Source organism: Stomoxys calcitrans, chromosome 5 (genome assembly GCF_963082655.1).
Source record: "Stomoxys calcitrans chromosome 5, idStoCalc2.1, whole genome shotgun sequence".
Taxonomy (NCBI): domain Eukaryota; kingdom Metazoa; phylum Arthropoda; class Insecta; order Diptera; family Muscidae; genus Stomoxys; species Stomoxys calcitrans.
The window spans coordinates 81797752-81814339 of record NC_081556.1 but is presented as its reverse complement, the minus strand read 5'-3'; the positions used below and the strand labels follow the sequence as shown (position 1 = coordinate 81814339).

The window sequence follows — 16588 nt, the reverse complement described above, 5'->3', positions numbered from 1 at the left end:
GGTTTGTACTCTACTTTTAAATACCTTTCATTTGATACCCATGTTGCCCAAAGCGGTGAAAGAGATCTCTTGGGGATGGGGGACCCCCGTACACTTGGGGCGAAATTTGTATTCCAAGTTCGTACTCTAATACAGATGCGGGAATGTCATCGGCCAGCTCCAACATGTAGTGAAATGGAAAGAAAGGTAAGGAAAAAGAAACTTATATTCTGATGGAAAAACAGACGCATTTTACGATGTGAATGTGAGCTAATCCAGGCAATCATTTGCTAAGTTCGGAAGTTCCAAACAGAAGCCTTTGGCCCAAATTTCAGCCAAATCAAATGAAATCTGAAGCGTCTAGAGGCTCAAGAAGTCACACCTGGGGATTGGTTTAGAGGGGGCTATATCAGTTGGAGGCCACCGTAGCGCAGAGGTTAGCATGCCCGCCTATGACGCTGAACGCTTGGGTTCGAATCCTGGCGGGACCATTAGAAAAAATTTTCAGCGGTGTTCCCCTCCTAATGCTGGCAACATTTGTGAGGTACTATGCCATGTAGAACTTCTCTACAAAGGGGTGTCGCACTGCGGCACGCCGTTCGGACTTAAATCAGAGCGCTCTCAGATACATGTGAGAAATTTGCCCCTGTTCCTTAGTGGAATATTCATAGGCAAAATTTGCAATTTGCATATTAGTTTATAGACCGATTCGGGTCATACTCGGCACGGATGATGGGAGTCGGAATAGAATATCAAGCCAATCAAGAATATATATACTCTATGGGGTCGCAAATCAATATTTCGTGCAGTCAGCGATTTCGAGAGGAGAGCCTCAGTGAGGAGTTATTTGTCATTGGCTCTTAATTAAATAGTGAGTGATATTCGATATGACAAGGCGAGTTATTGGCGCCTTCAAATACGCAATGGCCAACATCAGCGTCGGTTCCCATGTTGGGGGCGGCTGGAGGCGAGCGTCGGATCTTGGAGCAAGAGGCAAGCGACAACGTGGGATACATGTGATCTCACAAAACCCATGCTGGTGGGGCGCTGGGCCAGTAACCCGCCCCGGAAAAACTTTTGGAATCACTATGAGAAAAAAATAGTACAAACGGAGCCCCTAACGTTGACGACCCACGCAAACGAAAAAAGGACCATGATTTTTGGATCTGCACCTGAAAAGTCCGCATTCTGTATAGAGAAGGTGCAGTATACGCGCTGGCGGATGTATTGGAGAAGTACAAGGCAGATACTACCGCCTTACAGGCAGTGCGATGGACCGGGAATGGCTTCACAAAACACCAAACGGTGACGAACTATACTATAGCTGCCAAAACACGAGGTTTGTGGTTAGTCGTAGACTGAAACACCTTGTCTGCCACAATCCGCATAAAAGCCAAATTCTTCAACATCAGCTTTATTTCTGCCCATGCCCCGACGGAAGGCAAGGGCGAGCAGATCAAGGATATTTTTACCAGCGCCTAGAGAGAGAATATGACCGCTGCCCCACCAATGACACCGGGAGATTTTATGGTGAAGATATGGAAGAAAGACATCTTTGGACTAACATTCGGAAAGTTTAGCCTCCCCGAGATAACGTCCGGTGTTGCCTCCCCGAGATAACGTCCGGTGTTCAACATGAAAATATTCACAAAGTCACATGGCTGGCACCCGATCACAACTCGAAGATCCAAATTGATCATGTTGTGATAGATGGAAGGTTGCTCCGTATGCCGTATTCTTGGCTTCATTAGCATCCCGACAGTCTTGATCGTGCCATGGGTTTCTCGGGGGAGGCTTCCGCTACTTAAGTACGGACTTCGAGGCATTTTCCATGAATGGTTTGCCACAGCACCATATGTCATCGTAAGGAGGAGTGCTGTCATCAAGCAGTTGGGTCGGTCGAGTGAAGTATGCCATCTGTTGTGTTTGCATCTTTTCAATATACAGTTTCTGTGCAGTGGCAGATCGTACTTTCCTCGCCATGTTCAAACGGATCTGCCACCGCACGGAAACTGAATATTAGAAACCTGCAAACACAAAAGATGACAACGGCATACTCCATACTATTGTATTTGTGTCATTGAAAACACAGGGTTATGGGTGAACCTCTTTTTCTGCTTGGATACCCTGCAGGCACTTAACCTCTCGTGATATTGGATTATCGTATTCATTCAATAGGACATTTATGTTTACGTTTTCATTGAGGTTTTTGTAGTATTTCAAAAAGTAATAGCGAAAAACTTCAACTGTAAAAAACCCATATTTTCGCGATTACATTTTTGAAACACTACACAAATAACTGTGATAAAATAACAATTTTATTAAAATTTTACCCTAAGTAATGAGGGAATGTCCTACTGAATGAAATCAGAAAGTTTTTTAGTACTTTAAAATCTATTATCTAAAAAAAGCAATCGGCGAAAAATATCACGAAAAGCGAATATAGGACCAACTTTTATGCTTAATCCCAAGCGATGCGGATAATCGAGGTTCAACTGTACATTCGTAGAGTCTTTGAATAATCCATCACTATAATTTCACCACCCTTGAAATTCCACAAATAAATCTCTGGCAACTCAGTTTTGCTAATCAGCTGTTCACAACATAACCTCCCCAAATATATGACAGCTGCCAAAAGTTCGTTGTTGTTTTCTTTCCATTAGCGGTGTGTGTTCAGAAAGATTTTGTAATCATTTTTCAATAAAAAAATTAATATTTTATCAAAAAACCTTTGAAAATGCATTTGGCAAGACGTCTTCCGCACCTTAGCCGGCACTGCAATGTGCGGATGATGAAATCAACAGCCGTATCTACCGCAAAATCTGCCGAAGAAGAAATTGTTATACCCAACCGCATTCAGCGCTCTTCCACCGATATTCTGGTGGCACTGTCCGCCACTGTTGGTAGAGATCCTACAGCTCCTCATTATAAATTCCACGACGATCCCTTTTTGATACCCACTTCAAATGTTAGCAAACGTACGTTTGCCATGGCCCAAGAGTCCGGTCGTAAAGCGGCCAAGTGGATCAAAGAGGAACATAGGAACCTATTTATGGTACAAAATACTTTAATTATGCTAAATTACTATTCATGATTTCTTTTTTCTGTGATAGCATCAAGAGGCACAACCACCAATCGAAGCTTTTGCACCCAAAATGGTTTTCACCGAAGAGTCTGAAGTTACCCAACAAACTCTGGAAACGTTGATCAGGCGATCCCTACTACAAGATGCCGTCTATGTTTACAATCTTATGAAAACCAAAGGCTTAGAGATTAGTGCTGAGACCAAGCAAAGCCTTTTGGAATTATTGAGTTTCTACAACCATCAGGAGCCCATGCCCGAGGAGTATTATGAAGAACGATGGTTTAAACAAAATAACCAAGGACAACAACGCCAGACAAAAACTTGGAAGGATGGTGAATTGGCTGAGCAAATCTTTAATGAAATTGAACCGAAGACTACCCAAGCATATGCGGCTGTTATACGAGGAATGGCAAAGTATTATCAGGTGAGAATATGTAGAGCCTTTGTGTTAGAATAAAAGGTAGCCAAAAATTTTAAATGCAAATCGTTGGCTAGTTGATTAACATTATGTAGTTGGTGTTGCAACCGTATGACGCCCCTGGAGTCGTATGATGTACATAGAGGCGGCAGCGCTTGCCGATAAAGGACTCCATCGGGTCAATACGATACGTACAACCAACTGCCATGGGACTAGTTCGTCATTATATTTGATTGTTGTTGTAGCCACAGATTTGCGGAGGGGAGTAGTCCATGACCAAGAATAGCCGTCGGCATGGTATAGCTGTGATCACCACACAGTCTGAAACATCGAGGTCCGATCTGAGTGGTGTTCATAGCTGTCACGAGAAGTTTAGCTGCGAGCTACCGGGCATGTCCGCAGGTTCCGGATACTGGAATGCACAATACGCAGTATCTACAACGGTAGGCGCGGACAATCAGCGGTATCGAACGGAGAGTCTCAGTAAGAGGCCGGGCGGCACCGGCTCATGCATAAATACTGAGTACCTATAATGCTCAAGATGACACTGCGAGTTATTGGAGCCTTTAAATAAACAATGACCACCATGTTTCCGTGGCGATCGGTCCTTTGGACCGGAACGAGTTTACTCACCTGCAGGAGCTTGACGAGGATCGTCACCTCTACATACAAATGTGACTACTACAAAGGGAATAGTCCTAGATCGATCCAGGTTTAAAACCCCATACTGCATTGGAGGTCGACTGTTTATAGGTTGTTTTAACGGATGCCATTGTGACAGACCTAAGCCTCTGATTGGGTAGAGGAAGCTTCGGCGCCATATGTACCGAGGTCACTACTAAAGCAGGCATCGGGCAGCCTAAATGATACTTCATAATTTCACTTTGATATTGTCTTAGTTGCTAAATCTTGTATAAAATTCATAAAAAATGAGCTACGACTTGCAACACGCTAGCGAGTTTTATATTCTGGTTTGAAAGTACATTCTGTGGGATAGTCATTCATTAAATTGCCATGACTTCTTTTGTAAAGTTTTGTGGTCCAAAACTTATATTTCCATTCTAACGCTATTTTTCTAATTTCAGGCCGACCGGGCTTATGCTCTCTTCCAAGAGGCTTTAGAAAAGCAACATCACTTGGATACCTCGACATACAACTCGATACTAAGCAACGTTAATTTCCTCAAAGAAAAAGCCGATCAAAAATGGGAATTATGCAAGGAATTATTGCAACAAATGAAGCAGCAGCAATTGAAACCAGATTTGGGCACTTTGAATGCTCTACTCGAATGCATCAGCACTTTTGGCAATTACAAAATGGGTAGAACGTGTGCCCTACAAGTTCTAGCTGAGTTTAAAAAACTCAACGTTGAACTTAGTTTGGGCTCATATTATTATGTGCTGATAATTTTCTGTCGCGAGCGTGGCCCGGTATCCCATGTCATTGTGGACATACTCAATGAGATTCAGGGCAAGGAATTTAAAATACAACATCCCAAAGATACATATTTCTTTGCCACAGCCATGGATGTATGTCGCAACCACCTGCATGACCGTTCATTGGCCAAAAAGGTGGACAATCTACTACATACCGGCAATAACTTTGACTTGATTGGTGACACATACAAGGAATCCGTTTACTATAGGCATTATTTTGCCCTGCTCTGTCAGACATGCACCATAGATGAATTCCTGGAAATTTACGATACCTTGGTACCCAATGTCTATATTCCCGAACCTGGAGTTATGGAAGAAGTTTTGAAAATGGTTGAAGTGAATGCAGCTTACGAGCTAATGCCACGTTTGTGGTCCGATATGGTCATATTCGATCACATAAATCGCGAGAGTCTGCTGTTGCGTACCTTGAAAATAATGCTTTCAAATAAACCCGATCTAACCAAAAAGTCTGAGGAGCAATTGCCCGAACAATTTGCCAAAGTTGCGTTTGACATCTACAATAAAGTTGTAGAGTCTGAGGGTAGGGCCAAGAAACTATCTTTTACTGGCCAAATGATTGGTGACATTCTAACTCTTTTGGTAAGAGGTGGCAATTGGGAAAAGGCATTGGAGGTATTCAATAACATTGACAAAAATCAACATCGTATTCCTGGTACTCCATCAGAGAATTGTCTTATGGAATATGTTGAAGCTGCCATAGAGAATAAATCGCCTAGTCAAGCATTGCAATGTCTGCAGTATGCCGTGGAGAATCACATGGACGGCTTAAGTTTGGCCCAACGTATTCATAAAGGCTTTACTCTAAACGAAGTGCATATGTCAAAAATGAAATCGCTGGTGGGCGATAGTTTTCTTAAGCAATAAGTGATGGGAGTTGTTTTTTTTTTCTTTGGTAATTATTTTAAGATAGATTTTAACGAACGATGTTGTTTTCGCTGTTGCGAAAAATATATGTGAAATAAAGAATCATATATAAACACAAATGAAGCTCGTATATGAGATTTGCGACATGCAGCGGTCTGATTTCCATACTTATACATCTCAACTTCTAGCAACACCAACGGCTATTTTCTGATATTCGCCAACCAGAAAATGTTTACATAACTATTGTCTCGGTAGCAATTACCCTCTGGGGACCGAATATCTTTTATAAAATCTTTTGGAACAGAAGTAGAAGATAGGATATATAAGAATATAAACGCTGTACAATCCATTTTTGTCAAATTCTTAGCGTACTCCAAAAAAACCTCTTGTCAATCATGGATACAAGATTAGATTCACCCACAGATTTCTCGTACAAAACTGATCTGGCATCTTAGTCTAGAAAACCAGGCTACATCACCCCAAGCAACTATAGACCTTTGAGAAACCTTTTGAGGGTTTCAATAAAGTGAGATTAGGTTGCATGAATGCATCAATGATTCGAAAGAACTGAATTATCAACGCCTCGCTAAAAGAGGTAATCAGAACATCTTTTAGTAGTAAGATTGTCACTAGTGGAACAACATAATGAGTGATTTTATTTCCTCTGGGTTAAGTAAAATTGGATGGCATTCGACTAGCAACCTATAATGCTACCCGCATCACTCGGAGAAGGGGCGGAAAGAGAAAAGGGGGACTGACAAAAAGAGATATAGATACACACGTAAGCGAAAATAAAAGAAAAATGAAGCCAAAGCACAAGACAAAAAAGTAGGGTTCCAGGTGGACCGGGAAGAAGCTCTCACAGATGAGAGTATGATCAACTTACCTAAATCAGGCCTTTACAGAACTCCAGAATGACTAGATCGAAAAGTACAGGCACGGAAAGAGGTTGTCGCCCATTACCCTATGTCCCCAACTCTTCTCCGTCGTCGTCGTATACTCTGCAAAAGTCTTTCTTTCCCTGCGTCCAACGCTACCCTGCAATGACAATCCCATGGCGGCCGGGTGTACGTACTGGATTGACCCGATAAAGTTCTTCATCGGCAAGGGCTTCCGCCTCAGTGTACAACACACTGCTACAATAACAACAACAACAATGCCCTGATATTGTAATGACCATTCAGGACTACTATGAGCAGTCCCAAGACATGCTTCCTCAGCCCTAGGAAAAGCGTCGTCCTGTTCCGTGAAATATTCAGCCACAGGTCCTTCGTCACCCTGCAATCCACAGCATCAGCTCACGCCTCATTCGCTTGGTCATCGTAGGTGGCATAGATGCTGCCAAGAAAGGCTGGCTCACTGATTCCCAATACAATATGTGCTAATAAGCTATCCATTCCTGACCAGCTTGGCGGCCACTTGGTTCCCTGCGACCCCTTGATGGCTCGGTATCCAGTAGAGCCTGACAGCCCTCCCCATGGTTAAAAACAAACTCTTTGCATCTTCTAACCAGTCCTAAACTCACATGGCCCGACGCCAGAGCCTTCGGCGCCACAAAATTGTCCACATATATAGAGACAATCTGATCGGGCCGCTGCGTCTTGTTCCGTTAAATGGGGCCGATCGCAGCGGGAATGTGATGGCTTTTGGAAAGTTAAAGACGTCAAAAACTAGCTTTGTCATATTGAGTATCACAGGCACTTAGGTGGCACAGGCCACTCGGCATACTGCGTAGCAGCCTAATGGCTTAACGTAAAAAGATCCTAACTCGATTTGTTATCACTTTACAGGTGAAAGAAAAACTTGGCAGGTCTATTTTGAAATCGTTATAGCTGTTATTTACAATTGTATACATCTGAAATTTTGAGGCAAGGTGTATCTGACATTTGTCTTCCAGAATAAACAAGAAAAATTGAGTTAGACCATTTTTATATTAAGCCATCGAGCTACTCCGTATAAAGGCATCCCACTATCCGCTACCTGTGGATGCGCCCGGTAGCTCGGTGGCGACGATGAACACCACACAAATCGGGTTCAGAGTTCTAGCCCGTGTGACGCTCACAGTCATCCCGTGCCGCATTGACATCGCCTCCAGTGCCTAAAAAACGCTACCCTCGTGCAGAAACCTATACAACTCCCTGATTCCAAGGAATTCATTTATAATTCCTCCTCCGGTCCCGCATCCAAATTGTTATCCCCTCTATTGTGGTTTCCACCTTAATGACGTTGGTTATATGGCGTGGGACTATCCTCAGGTGTAGAATGGTGAAAGATGTTTCCATCTTCGATGACGTTGTTTTTCGTGGGAGTCAAATTTCTCCCTGCTATTACAAACATTGCTGCTCAGGTGGTGCTCTGGAAGCAGTCTAAATAGGTGACTGTCAGTCGACTTGGAATAAACACAGAGAGAGTGAGCTGGTTTTTGTTGTTGTTTCATCAGTGTGTTGCACACGGTACTAACAGCCGGCTGCCATGGAATTGGCGCTGCTATTGGCTTTTCAGGGGATCGATCCAGAGCGGGGTAGAGCTCTCTTTCTCGAGAGTATAAATACCAGGGCGTAGCTTTTGACGATATATCAAAATAAAGATCAAAAGGGAATTGAATGCGATGTGCACCTTTCGGAACTCAATATACAGGATTTTGGGGCTAAAGCGTGGACGTTGTATAGGTTCTTTATTTTAGTAGATGTTCGATCTATTGCAGTGGTTTGACCTATTGTTATGCTCTCGAAGTTTGCATTCTCAATACTGCCTGAGATTGCTGCCACTGCACCGAAGTTTCTCATTGGCGATTTGGTCGTCCTTCTCCTAGAGAGAATGAGAGAGTCACTCTACCCTTTTCTGGACCCTCGGTATGCACTGAAGGATGCAGGCTTGACAGTCGCAACGGAGCAGAACTTGTTATAGATTTCTAAGGAATAAGTGAGTCCAACATAGTCTTTTACTGGTGTCGCGTTTTTCGGGAGGAGGTATTTTACGGCCTAGGAATGACAAAAATTTAACAATATCTCCGAATCATGTAGAAACTGGCAGGCTGTGCTGGGTTCCATATCATCAGAGGAACCATACTAGAGACCAAAAGCCATTCGAAAATTAAAATGCCGGCGTAGAGAAAAGAAGTCTCACTGACTAGTCACCCCAGACCCTTGCAGAAGTCCAGAATGACTCGTAGGCCAAAAGACTGTAGAGAGCTCAGTGAAGAGAACAGGTGTTCTCCCATTGTCCTACACCTTATCCTCGTCATCGCGGGACATTGACAAGGCAGATGATCAACCGTTTCCAGCTCCTCCTCATCCGTTCTGCAGTAATTGTCATCGTCTCGAGCCCTTTACCATGTCAGCGACCTGGAAGTGCAGTGGCCGATCGGGACTCTCACCAAAAATCCAAGGCCACTCTTCTTCAGCACGTTCTGGAGAACTTCGGCCGCTTGTTGCATCTGCCGACAAGCCTCGACCTCACGTGATCCGCAGCCAGGGCCTTCAGCGCCGCCTGACTGTCCACATAAATAGTGCCAGTCTAAGAGTACCGCCGCTAATTACTCAGGATCACATCCAAGGCCCTAGGAATCACGAAAATCCCCAACTCCTCGAAAGACGCTGCACTATCCAGAAGTCTAGTTCATAGGAATTTGACAAAAAAAAAAAAAAACTACCGTAGCTTCCTATTCTGCACCTAAAGCTCCTCTATCACGGGTGACCTCTCACCTTGCGTTTCACTCATAGCGTGATCGAGTGAAATCGGATTCTCATTATATAACTGACAAACTGTAAGGAGTGAACCATCAAATTTATCCTAAGACTAGGCGGACGTAGAGATATCACCTTGGTGGTCTCACCAGCACAAAATTCTTTCCCACCGATCATCATCGGTGTTGTTGTTGTAGCAGTGTGTTATACGGCGTCAGCCTCAGTGTATACCGGTCAATCCGGTACGTACAACCGGTTGCCATGGAATTGGGTATTTTTGTTGTTTTTGCCCTTTTTATTGCCTTCATTCATTTTAGGTACCAAGAGTGTAGGGGAAAGAAGGTCCACCGCAGCATAGCCCATTTATTACTTGTTTCGATCGAATATAGTCGGTTGCCCCCGACTCAAGTTGGGCGGGACACTTTTACAGTAAATTATCGCTACTATCTGTTGTTGTAGCCACATTTGCATGTGGAGGTGGCGATCCTCGTCAAGCTCTTATAAGCGAGCAAACTCGTTCCAGTACAAAGGACTGATCGTTCCGGGCCATTGGCCATTGGTTATTTAAAGGCGCCAATAACTCGCATCGTAGGCACACAGTATTTGTGCAAGAGCCGGTGCCACCCGACCTCTGGCTGAGACTCTCCACTCGGTACCGATGATTGTCCGCCACTGCAATTACAGCTACTCCGGCTAGAGCATTCCGCTATCCGCAACCTGTGGACGCGCCCGGTAGTTTGCAGCTAAGCTTCTCGTGACAGCAATGAACACCACACAGATCGAACCTCAATGTTCCAGCTTGTGTAGTACTCACAGCTATCCCGTGCCGTGCCGCTAATATCTGTAGCAGGAGCGAGCGGGGACGGTCTTATAAGTGAAGAAGATCCCATTAAATTACCTACAGCGCGTACGATCAACCTGTTTCTCTAGCAGAGGGATTCGGGAATGATCCAATACACGACGGAAGAACCCATTAATCATCCGCTGCGAAAAGGTAACCTCTGGTCATCCTGTTTCGCCATCAAAGGTCAGACCATGGTTGAGAGGCCCACCACAATCGTCACGCAATCCCATGGCAGCCGGTTGTACGTACCGGATTGAGCCGATGGAATGCTTCTTCGACAAGGGCTGCCGCCTCGGTGTACAACACACTGCTACAACAACAACAACAACAAACGTCAGAGTTCCAAGTGGCTAGAACAGGGCTTAAGCCCCTCCATCGCGACTAGATAGTTACCTCGTGACTTGGTTCCGGCGTACCAGGTGGCCAAAGCCCTGCCACTTCCCTTATCGAAGAGGAAACTGTCCCGGAGCTAAGGTAGCTGGTGATGTACACATGTTTTGTCGAAATTTTCTTCAGCCAAGGTCTTTTGTCATTCAGGATTATTGTAGGCGTCTGAGATGTCTGAATAGAGGAAAATTTCGATAAGAAGAGAACCCTTCAATCCACCGAGCTTCCATTCTTAGTTGTAACTCACTCTGGTTTTCGGTTTGCCAATACTTCTCGAAGTAACATTTGCTGTCTATTGTGTTGATGTTTGGTCACCTTTGCTACCACAAGGTTACCAAATGTTTTAAGAAAAATAAATATAAACACATAAATTAACATTAAAAATTTTATTAAAATCGATTGTATTTGTACATCAATAATAAATCTTCACTAAGAGAGCTAAGAAATTCAATACTGAAAAATTTATTTTACAAATCAGTAACCCAAAACGTTTGTCTAACGATTTTTACTTGAATGCCTTAACAAGGTCTCCCAGTGAATGCCATCATGGGGCAGCTCACTCTTCACAAAAGGCGCCAACCATACCCAACGCCAACTTTTCCCCAAGACCATTTCCAAATTTTGCTGGCGACCACAATCGTATTTTGATGTTTGATTTTCATGCGTCGTGGAACCCTTCAAAATGTTGGGCATATGGAATAGCAATAGAATTAAAGCATACAACAGACAAATGAAACTCAGCTCATAGATCAGTAGGTACAAATTGTTCCAGGACATGTCAAAGAAGAATCCCAAAAAAGGACACATTAAACTTAGTCCTGTTTTAAGATTGAAATAAATGTCATAACGTAGATACCAAAAGAAGACAGAGTTGTAAAGACAACAGTATGCGCAACCTATAATGACGTAGACGATGAACAGCAGAAAGTAACGTTGATTGCGATGTCCCACACAGTTGCCGGTGAAAATACAGTGATGGTCCCTTTTCAAAATGCAGCATTTGCACGAGTCACAATGCCATGATCGTATGGGAGCAACAACTTCACATATCGAACAGAAACGCCAAAGTTTACGCAATTGTGGTTCAGGAGGTGGTACAAGTATCGTAGCTGTGGGGGAGAAGAGCAATAAGTAAAGAATAAATTATATTCGATGTAGTTTTTTTAATTAAAAATAATCAAAGATTTCAAAAGAAAAAGTTAGTATTCAAAAAGAATGTGTTGACAAAATTTGTCCTTTCGTAAATGTGGTGTAGGTTGGCGAGTTGACTCGGAAGCCAGTCTGGACCATTGTGTGGGTGAAAAGGAAAAGAAAAAGTGAGAATTATGTGAAAATATAGGAAGAAATTACAATAAGAGTGTCGGGTGCAAGCGCCTACCCGGCAGGTCCTCACGCGTGTGCTTCCCTGGAATATCAGTCCGCTCTTATCTGAGTGTGTACGATGAGTGCCAACGATTGATCCTGCTTGTCTACGCATACATGACGGCGTGTGTAAGATTTCGTCGCGTCCCTCGTTGGTACGATCCCGTCTTATCCATGAATTTCAAGAGACTTTCCAAAGATGCGTCTACAAGGTCGCCGAGATCGGGAAAAACCCGCCCTAAAAACCCTAAGAGGGAATAGCTTATGCCTCTTTAGACCCAGACATAATCAGAGCAAGTAATCGATCATCTCTTCTTTCTCATCGCAGCAGCTTCCGCAATAATCACTATGAGGGATTCCCACGTGGGCAGCCATACTGTCTATCGTACAGTTTCCGGTCATATCCCCTGTAATAGTACTCATCATGGCTGAATCACTTAAAGGTTGTATCACGCGAACAGCTGTAAATATTTGCAGTCTCTTTGTTGTTATCTTCTTTCTCACTCTCTGATCATGTACGCACACTTTAGGGTGAGTTACATACTACGCGGGCGCATTAAAATTGCATCTCTGCAAACAAATCCCACAAAACAAAACACAAAAGCAAGAATGGATTTAAGTAGGTAGTCTCACGCAAACAGCTGTTAACAGCCTGCCAGGTTTGACGGTATTAAGATGTCAGATTTTTGTTTGCATTCGCTTTGTTGTTATCTTCTTACTCGCATATTCTCTGCTCATGTGTGCACTCGAATGCACACTCGCACCCAAATTTCTTTGTGTGTGTTGGCAAAATGTCGATCAGGTTGATGGCGGATTGCACCATATGATTTGTGGTTGCTGTACAAATGAGACCACCTTTAAATGTTTTGCCTTGGCACAAAAGTCAAACAATTCTTAACTTTGACGCCTAAAAACACCACTTCACGTATGGCAACACAGAATGACGCACGGGTACAATCGTCAAAGTTGAAAATTCTTAACTCTTGCGCGTCGGTTTTATGGAATTTGTTTGCAGAGTTGCATTTTTAATGCGTTTTTAGTACAAATGAAACAACCTTTAAGTACTCTGTGACCTCTAATCAAAGGTCGGCAGCTCTTTCGTCCTCATTCTGTCGACGGTGGGCCGAAGTGTACAGGCAGTTCGGCATAAATGAACAGATTCCCACCTTATCAACAAGATGCACATATGCGAGTCGGGCGACTGATTCGCTCTCAAAAAGGAGCCATTATTGGCATATTCGTTCGCCTTCTATTTTTCCAAAATACCATGGTGTTCGGGAATCCAAGTCGTGAGCCTGAAGTCTATATGGAGATTCCAAACACTCTGCCATGCACTTCACTTTACTGTCCTTGGATCGCGTATGGTTTCATCTCACTCTAATTCCATCTTTTTCTAGGACAAACACGATGGACAAAGGGTTTTCGAGGGAAGAGGCTAGCAACTAAGGTTAGCGTGTCTTTTAACCTAACCTTGACTCTGAGATTTGATGACGAAAAATTCCTGACCAGAAATTCTCTTGGAGTGATGGTTTTGGCGAAAGTCATACCGAGTAAACCCCCAAACAGCAATGTCTCGGAGTATACCCCCAATCCAGTCCAAAGAGTCTTGGGCCATCTTTAAAGACCCGGGAAAACGAATCCCGAAAATCGGCTCTCGAATGTAATGAAATATATATGTGAGCTATAAATGTAGACCCCATGTTACCTAACTCTTGCGGACCAACTCCGACTATGAACATCAAAAACATTGTTCGGCGATGGTTATCCTCTCGCTAAGGTCGACGACATTTGTAAATACATATTTCAGACATATAAAACTTTTCTATACAGAGGTGTTGCTCTACAGCATGTTGGTAAGACACGGAATAACCAGGAGCACCACACAAGCTGGAACTTTGAGCTCCGATCTGTGTATTGTTCACTGCTATCACGATAAGCTTAGCTGCGAGCTACCGGGCGCGTCCACAGGTTGCTGATAGTGGAATGCTCCATACGGAGTAGCTGCAATTGCAGTCGCGCACAATCAGCGGTTTCGAGCGGAGAGTTTCAGTCAGAGGCAGGGTGGTACCGGTTCTTGCCTAAATACTGTGTGTCAATGATGCTCGATATGACAAGGCGAGTTATTGCCGCCTTTAAATAACCAATGGCCATCATGTTGCCGCGGTGATGGGTCCTTTGGCCCGGAACGTGCTTGCTCAATCAATGGAGGCCACCGTAGCGCAGAGGTTACAATGTTTGCCCGCCTATGGCAAAATTGGAATCGTACAGTACTCATTGATATGTGAATAATTTGCCGCTGTTCCTAATTGAAATGTTCATGGCAAATTTGCGATTGCAAACAGAATACAAAAACTAAAAAAAAATAAACACTTAAATTTTTTTTAAAAATGTGTAAGGAAGGACTACCACATTTACCAATCCGTTTACCGAAATATTTGGAAAAATCTAAAATAAAACTTCCAACAATTTTTTACACATTTGACTACCTCAAAGTCTATGGCAATTGGATTTTTCTTTTAAACAAATCCATAAACACAACATGAATATTTCATTACAATTCAATATACATACATACACGCTCACACACAAAACACATACTCACCTCTTATGCTAGTATCCACTAACATACAAGCTAAAAAGTTTCCAGCAATTTGAAAAACCACAAATATTCCACCCGTCCAAGTCAATATAAACATCAGACTGTATGGTTCATGGAATACAGGCAGCACCACACATAATTGGAAAACAAAGCATAGAGGAATGAAAATGATAACGAAACCAACACAACCCAGATCAGATATGGTGCGCGGCATGTCCCGAATTATTGAGCGATATTTCAACATATTAAAGCAATTCCTTTTAACTGGCTCCACAATTTATTAATATTTGTGAATGAATTTATTTACGCTTTCATTTTAGACCGGCCGGTTTCCGTTGCTATTTTTGTGTCCTGTTTATGTTTATTTTCAGTATACACCCATTTCCTTCCTCTTGTAAATAACTGTAAATGTATATCGAATACGCGGAGTGTCAGAATGACAGCAAAACATGTTAGGCAGCTTTTGTATATATAGCTTTCTATTCATGGGGTGATCACACTGTACGACAAAAAATGGTGGAAACAAAAATTCTTTAAAATATATTTATATGTGCAAAGAAAGATGTCGAGACAAGTTATTATGAATATATTTTTAGTTTATAAGACTATTAAGCTTTTTTCAATGAAAACGTAAAAGCGTCTAGACAAGCGATGGGTAAATACACATCCACTAAGCATGTTATATATGTACTATAAGCGGATTTCCTTTCTTATTTTATATGAAGAACGATGCTATCTCCGATCAACTGAGCAAGCGACAGTCTCTGTCTATTTATTGCAGAATGAAAATAAATGTTTGATGATCATGTAAAATAGAAAACATACTCTGTCATCAATTAAACTGAATGCCAGAGTTTTTTTACTGGTTAAAATTCTTTGTTATAGTACGTCTTTTATTAGGGGGAAAACTCCTTAATCGTTTCCCAGTTGGTTTATTTATATTATTAAAGCATTATAACTAAGCCTGTAGGCAGAGATACGGGCGGAATGTGTGAGGTGGTGTGTTGCTAACCCGAGGACGTCGCGTGTAAACATCTTTACGGACAGTAAACTAGCCATCAGAGCATTAACAACAAGGACGTTAAGGTCACGTCCAACAAGGACGTTAAGGTCATGAATAGTCATAAATAGTAAGGGGGAAAGAAAGAGCAAACAATTTGGCAGTGAATGCCAGAGGACTGCCGTCCATAAACTTGATTAACCCGAAGCATTTCAGGTCGACGCAGTCTGAGTTAAGGGCGTGGGCGACGAACGCACATGCAACACTATGGAAAAGCATAACGGTCGGTAGAACGGCAAACATCCTATAGGACTCTTACTGAAAGGAAGAAAAAAAGAGTTCAGTATAGCTGTCGGTATCATAACAGAACACATAGGGCTATGAGCTCACTTATACAAAATCGACGTGGCAAGTGATAGCGTGTGTAGGGCATGTGCAGAAGTTGATGAGACGTTGGAGCATTTCCTATGTGATTTCCCGACTTTCGCGGCTAACAGACATCGGCACTAAGGAGGGGACACAATACCAGACATGAACCGATTAAGGTGCGTGTTATGGAAAACAATTAGGGATTTTGTTTTTTTTTTGAGGTTACTTCCTAGTATTTAAAGCACACAGCAAGCTGATTACTATGTATGTCCACAGCGGCAAATTTATAACCGCTCCCTCTTTTCATTCTAGCTTAAGTCATTGCGGTAAAATATATTCTCAGACAGCCAGGCAGGAAATGTGAAATGGCCTAAGGACGATCCAGATTATCTTAGAAGGTTAGGTTAGATTAAAGGACATGCGACTGGCAACCACAGTTAGCAACCGCTTCACTCAAGACCTCTGGTCCATTGTGTTCGTGCTAGAATTAAGTGAAAAAGAGTTAAATTAAGCCCTTCAACATCCTTCTACAACTTGG

At 42.8% G+C, this 16588-nt stretch overlaps 2 protein-coding genes across 2 annotated transcripts; one reads left to right on the top strand and one right to left on the bottom strand.

Moving 5' to 3' along the window:
* The first annotated feature begins 2608 nt into the window (after positions 1-2608).
* On the top strand, positions 2609-5922 carry LOC106083739 (small ribosomal subunit protein mS39). The gene is made up of 3 exons (XM_013246965.2): positions 2609-3034; positions 3093-3488; positions 4568-5922. The coding sequence occupies exons 1-3, from the start codon at positions 2717-2719 to the stop codon at positions 5801-5803; spliced, it is 1950 nt and encodes a 649-aa protein (XP_013102419.2). The 5' UTR covers positions 2609-2716; the 3' UTR covers positions 5804-5922.
* Positions 5923-11152: 5230 nt separating this feature from the next.
* On the bottom strand, positions 11153-15089 carry LOC106083740 (probable palmitoyltransferase ZDHHC24). The gene is made up of 2 exons (XM_013246967.2): positions 14685-15089; positions 11153-11829 (listed from the first exon to the last, which is right to left on the bottom strand). Exons 1-2 carry the CDS (start codon positions 14923-14925, stop codon positions 11216-11218), a joined length of 855 nt encoding a protein of 284 aa, XP_013102421.2. The 5' UTR covers positions 14926-15089; the 3' UTR covers positions 11153-11215.
* Between the last annotated feature and the right edge of the window lie 1499 nt (positions 15090-16588).

Excerpts from the sequence above, each read along its gene's own strand:
- LOC106083739 (XM_013246965.2), top strand. The coding sequence starts at position 2,717 with ATGCATTTGGCAAGACGTCTTCCGCACCTTAGCCGGCACTGCAATGTG. Across the intron at positions 3,035-3,092 it reads AACATAGGAACCTATTTATG|CATCAAGAGGCACAACCACC; the intron begins GTACAAAATACT and ends TTTCTGTGATAG. Across the intron at positions 3,489-4,567 it reads GAATGGCAAAGTATTATCAG|GCCGACCGGGCTTATGCTCT; the intron begins GTGAGAATATGT and ends TTCTAATTTCAG.
- LOC106083740 (XM_013246967.2), bottom strand. The coding sequence starts at position 14,925 with ATGTTGAAATATCGCTCAATAATTCGGGACATGCCGCGCACCATATCT. Across the intron at positions 11,830-14,684 it reads AGTGGATACTAGCATAAGAG|CTACGATACTTGTACCACCT; the intron begins GTGAGTATGTGT and ends TCTCCCCCACAG.